This window comes from Octopus bimaculoides, chromosome 21 (genome assembly GCF_001194135.2).
Source record: "Octopus bimaculoides isolate UCB-OBI-ISO-001 chromosome 21, ASM119413v2, whole genome shotgun sequence".
Taxonomy (NCBI): domain Eukaryota; kingdom Metazoa; phylum Mollusca; class Cephalopoda; order Octopoda; family Octopodidae; genus Octopus; species Octopus bimaculoides.
The window spans coordinates 15,402,475-15,408,919 of record NC_069001.1 but is presented as its reverse complement, the minus strand read 5'-3'; the positions used below and the strand labels follow the sequence as shown (position 1 = coordinate 15,408,919).

The 6,445-nt window shown below is 37.9% G+C and overlaps 1 protein-coding gene across 1 annotated transcript in view; it reads left to right on the top strand.

The window, feature by feature from the left end:
• Window positions 1-4,087, top strand: part of LOC106881154 (serine protease 27) — a 46,697-nt gene extending 42,610 nt beyond the window's left edge. Inside the window, exon 7 of the mRNA XM_052975500.1 lies at window positions 3,965-4,087. Coding sequence (XP_052831460.1) covers window positions 3,965-4,012 — 48 coding nt within the window. The 3' untranslated portion in view covers window positions 4,013-4,087. The remainder of the gene's footprint in view (window positions 1-3,964) is intronic.
• The last annotated feature ends 2,358 nt before the right edge of the window (window positions 4,088-6,445 follow it).

The window sequence follows — 6,445 nt, the reverse complement described above, 5'->3', positions numbered from 1 at the left end:
ATATATGGGAGAATATATGAAAAAACAACAACAGACGAGGACAGGTGGTGTAAATAACAAAAGGATGTATTAGTATGATGCTTGGGAATACGGAAAGTCTTTGACGTTTCGAGCTACGCTCTTCAACAGAAAGATTACGGAGACAAGGAGAAAAACACGGAGAAAAAAAATTGAATAGTGTCCAGTCAACGGTCAACGGTCAATCAAAGTAATGGCTGACCGGAAGTTAGAAATTTTACATATATATATATACATGTGATAATTATATGTATATGCTTGTGTGCATGCTAATTACTGTTGATTTACCAAGAACTGATTAATATACTACATACATATGTATATATGTGTGTGTACATGCACGCGTATACTATATTACTATACATACACATGCATACATACTTGTATGCCTGTATCTATATATCTGTACATATGTACATTGTATTTTAGGAGGAGAGAAGAGAAACAAGAGCCTGTGTATACTGAACATTATAATTATATAAACTGTGATGCGTGGAATGGGGTGGGGTTATATAGACAAAATAATGTTTATACAACCGCTTTATAAACACCAGTTATTTATAGTAAAGATTCCATGGACCAGTAAGAAATTGGGTAAAGGTGTATAACTAGTATTCATTTAACTTACTGAGACCATTTGCACACAGTATATACGCCCCCCCCCACTGAGCTGATACTGAGTACAAATTGAATTAACACTAAATATAAATTATATTTAGGCAGAGCACAGATTGAATATTGATCACAGTTGCATTGAGCTTATGTTAACCTTACACTAAGTTTTCTTTGATAATGAACTCAGCTGTCAATCATTGAGTATATGCTGAGCTTACCCTCATTTTACACTGAGCATACTCTGATGCTTATTCTGAGGATTAGTTAAGCTTACACTGAACAGTCACTGAGCTTACTTGAAGCTCATGTTGATCTTACACTGAACTTTGGTAACAGGCTGATAACACACTCAACCTAGCTCAAGCTCAGTCTGAGTTTAGATTGAGTTTACTTTGAGAGTAGCAATCAATCATTGAGTATATACACTGAGCAATTAGGGAACATACATTGAGATTACACTGAGTTTACTTTGAGAATAGTCTGAGCAATTACTTATTGAATATATGTTGAGCTTAAACTGAGCTAGATATGAAATTACAGTGAGAATTAAGTGAACTTACACTGAACCTACTATGAGAATAAGATGAGATTACACTAAATAAATACTGAGCTTACACTCATCTAACATTGAGCTTTCTCAGAATTTACACTGACAATTAAATGAGTTTTTACTGAACATTCACTTTGCTTGCCTTGATTTTACCCTGAGCTTGCACTGAACTTATTTTGAGAGCAGGCCGAGCTTATGCAGGCTAACACTGAGCAGTCACTGAGTGTACACTTGTATTGCACTGAGCTTCTTCTCAGCTAACAAGGAAAATATACCTGTTTACCTGTTTCAGTCATTTGACTGTGGCCATGCTGGAGCACCGCCTTTATAGTCGAGCGAATCGACCCCAGGACTCATTCTTTGTAAGCCTAGTACTTATTCTATCGGTTTCTTTTGCCGAACTGCTAAGTTACGGGGATGTAAACACACCAGCATCGGTTGTCAAGCGATGTTGGGGAGACAAACACAGATACACAAACATATACACACACATACATATATACATATATATATATATATATACATATATACGACGGGATTCTTTCAGTTTCCATCTACCAAATCCACTGACAAGGCTTTGGTCAGCCCGAGGCTATAGTAGAAGACACTTGCCCAAAGTGCCACACAGTGGGACTGAACCCGGAACCATGTGGTTCGTAAGCAAGCTACATACCACACAGCCACTCCTACGTCTGTTCAGGATTCATTGAGCATATACAGAATATTTGCACAACTTTTACTGAATTTAAACTGAGCTTACCATGAGTTTATAACAAACATATTTTCAGCTTACTTTGAGAATAGACTGAGCTTAAAGCGAGTTTTCATGGAACTTACACTGAAGAATCATTGAATGTACATTGAACTTACATTTATATTGCTATGAGCTTCCTTTGAGTTTACTATGAGAATACAATGGGAACATACTGAGCTTATCCTGAACTTATGAATTTCTATTAAGCCTAGATTGGCCTTACATGGTGCAAAAACTGGGTATACACTGAGCTTACACTCATCTTCCACTGAGCATATTCTGTGCTTTTGCCCAGAATTAACTTTCATATACATATAACCCCTGCTGAGCTGATATTGAGTACAGATTGAGTTTACACTAAGTATAAATTATATCTATGCTGAATATATATTGAACACTGACCAGAGTTACATTGCTTATGTTAACCTTACTCAGAGTTTACTTTGAAAATAGACTGAGTTATTAATTATTGAGTATATATTGATCCAACACTCATTTTACACTGAGCTTACATTGAGTTTAAACTGAGATTAGCATGAGATTACCTTGGGCTTGTAATAAGCATTAGACTCTGCTTATACTGAGTTTATTCTGAGTTTGGTCCGGTCTTGCACTGGACTTATTCTGAGCTTACATTCTTGTCAATTCTTTTTCGCAATTAGTTTAGTTTGTGAGGTACCTCAGTTATTTTAGTAAAAGTAATTAAAGCATTGTGTGTTTAGCAGAGCAATTAATAAATAATTATGATAAACGAAGAAAGAGAAAAGTAATTTCATATTCAAATATATCTAACAATAAGACCCATGAAAATAGAATTAGGTTTATAAATAACAAAAAAGAAATGAAATAAAATTTCATTTTAATTTCACTGCTGAAATTGTTTGTGTTAATTATCAGTAAATTATCTGTAAATTATCTATTAATTATTTCACACATCTGTTTTATTTATGTTATGTTTATTTTTGAAGTCTCATATCTTTTGCTTGTGTCTCGCATTTGTTACTTGACTGTTTGTCATACCACATAGTTGCCTCTCGCGTCACTCACCCTGGCCATCACCCCCCCCCCTTAGCTCATGATACAATATCTACTGCTCAGTTGTCATTTATATATTGTTTTATCTTTTACTTGTTTTAATCATTGGACAGTGGTCATGCTGGGGCACTGCCATGTTTATGTTACATGTTTGTTTTTTACTTCCTATATCTGTTCCTATTCTCCATCTGTTTCTCATGTCACAGAGTGTCACCCATGTTACACATCTATTGTTCATGTCACTCGTTTACAGTTCATGTCATACATCTGTTTTTCAGGTCACAAAGTTTTTACCCATGTCCCGCATCTGATTTTCATGTCACACCTCTTCTGATCCTGTTACACATCTCTTTGTCATGTAACAAAGTTCATTACCCATGTTACACATCTGTTATTCATGTCACTCACCTACTGTTCATGTCACACATCTGTTTCTTATGGCAATGAGTTGCTTCACATGTCACACTTCTGCTTGTTCGTGTCACACATCTGTTAATCATGTCACACATTTCTTTGTCATATACCAGCATTTTTACCCATGCCACACATCTGTTGCTCCTGACACACATCTGTTGCTCCTGTTACACATCTGTTGCTCCTGTTACACATCTGTTGCTCCTGTTACACATCTGTTGCTCCTGTTACATATCTGTTGCTCCTGTTACGCATCTGTTTCTCATAAACCAACCAACACCAGATGTCAAACGGTGGTGGGAGGACAAACATAAGCATAAACACATACACATGCACAATGAGTTTCTGCACAGTTTCCACAAACTGTATTCACTCACAAGACATTGGTCAGCCTGGGGCTTTAGTTGAAGATACTTGCCCAAGGTATTGAATCCAAAACCATGAATCCAAAACCATGAATCCCAAACCATGTGACCACAAGACAAACCTCTTAACCACACAGCTATGCCTGTATCTATTGCATCTATTTCTCATTATTCAAATATATAATTATGGTTTTTCTTCTCTTTCTTTGCCAGGAGCACCAGAGTATTCCAAGTAAAATCAGTAATATATTGGCTCAGTGAAGAACCTTATGTTGCAAATAATGACAGCTGTGATTCCTGATTTCCTTATGAAATAAAACAAGTTGTTCTTTGAAATTGTTTCAAAATGAATTGTTATGTATTGAAAAAAATGTATTTACATTCTTACTTAGCTCACAGTGAGGCTTTCTAATATTTAAAAAATAATAATTTTCTATAGGCGCATGAGTGGCTGTGTGGTAAGTAGCTTGCTCACCAACCACATGGTTCCGGGTTCAGTCCCACTGCATGGCATCTTGGGCAAGTGTCTTCTACTATAGCCTCGGGCCGACCAAAGCCTTGTGAGTGGATTTGGTAGACGGAAACTGAAAGAAGCCTGTCGTATATATGTATATATATATGCGTGTGTGTTTGTGTGTGTATATGTTTGTGTGTCTGTGTTTGTCCCCCTAGCATTGCTTGACAACCGATGCTGGTGTGTTTATGTCCCCCATCACTTAGCGGTTCAGCAAAAGAGACTGATAGAATAAGTACTAGGCTTACAAAGAATAAGTCCTGGGGTCAATTTGCTCGACTAAAGGCGGTGCTCCAGCATGGCCGCAGTCAAATGACTGAAACAAGTAAAAATGTAAAAGAGTATATATTGAAGCATACACACAGCACACAGTCCAAAAGGAAGGGAAACATTAAACATGAACTTGGTTTAATACCACATCCAACTTATCATTTATCCACTACCTCTTCATACAGCCATCTTTCTGTTTCAACGAGCAATTGTGTAAGCAACCATTTTAAGGGTGATATCATAACTTTGTCTGCTTTTTCTCTTTCTCTTCTCCCCTTTCAGTTCTCCTACCCCACCTTATTTTAAATGCATAATTTATTGCTTGTGCCAATTGCTGGAATTATCAACACAAGAGTGATGAAAGACAGGATGTCCTGGCAGCATTCTTCATTGAGAAACAGTGAAATACCAAATTTGGTAACACAAAACCATAGAAATGAGATTAAATAAGGGACAATATCACCATTGTGGCCAGACAATAACCATGGTTACGAGAATAGGAAGGGACAGTGGCTGATGGGGTCAGGTGGGGGAGCAGACTGTTGAGTGGCAAATGGGTGGATGTGTGGATAGAGGGATGGATGGATGGATAGGTGAATGGGTGGATGGATGAATGGATGAGTGGATGGATAGATACATGGACAGATGGATAGATAGAGGGATGGATGGGTAGATGGATGGATTGAGGAGAAAGAGGAAGGGATGGGTAGATAGCTGGGTAGGTGAATGGGTTGGTGGATGGAGGGAGGAAAGAATGAATGGATGGATAGATGGATCATATTCATTAATTTACAGCTGTTTCAGCTAGGAGAAGCATTGTATTCAGAGGTAAGTGCTTGTGTGTGTGTGTGTGTGTGTGTGTGTGTGTGTGTGTGCGTGTGTGTGTGTGCGTGTGTGTGTGTGTGCGTGTGTGTGTGTGCACAAGTGTATCTTTGTGTGTGTGTTTATCCCCCACAACTGCTTGACAACTGGTGTTAGTGTAGTTACATCCCTGTAACTTAGTGGTTTGGCAAAAGACACCAATAGAATAAATACCAGGCTTTAAAAAGAAAAATATACTGGGGTAAGTTCATTTGACCAAAAGTTATTTTAGGCACTGCTCCAGTATGGTCCCAGTCTAAACGACTGAAACAAATAAAAGATGACAGAAAGAGATGTTGTTCTTGTTCACTTCTGGAGCAAATTCATTTTGCCCAGCTTTGACATATACTGTGCTTTTTAACACTATACATCTCTAACGTGATCTCCGTAAGATGAAATACTGAAGCTACAAGCATTTAACAACTCATATACATTATGTGGTTAATATTTTTGCATTATTAAGGCGGTGAGCTGGTAGAATCGTTAACACACTGGCCGAAATGCTTAGTGGTATTTCATCTGCCATTACGTTCTGAATTCAAATTTTGCTGAGGTCGACTTCGCCTTTCATCTTTTCGGGGTTGATTAAACAAGTACCAGTTATGCACTGGGATCGATGTAATTGGCTTAATCCCTTTGTCTGTCCTTGTTTGTCCCCTCTATGTTTAGCTCCCTGTGGGCAATAAAGAAATCAATATTTTTGCATTATTGTACTGCTTCTAACACAAAAGGATTTTGTTTCACTATCATCATCATCATCATCATCATCATCATCATCATCGTTTAATGTCCACCTTTCATGCTAGCCTGGGTTGGATGGTTTGACAGGAGTTGCCAGGCAGAAGACTGCATCAAGCTTCTGTGTCTGTTTTGGCAAGGATTTTGTGACTGGATACCTTTCCTAACACTGACCACCCAGCAGTGTGGACTGAGGGCTTTTTATATGGCACAAGCCCAAGAGAGGTTAGTTTTAGCATGATTTTTACAGCTGGATGCCCTTCCAAATGCCAACCACTTTACAGTGTGGACTGGATGCTTTTTCACGTGGC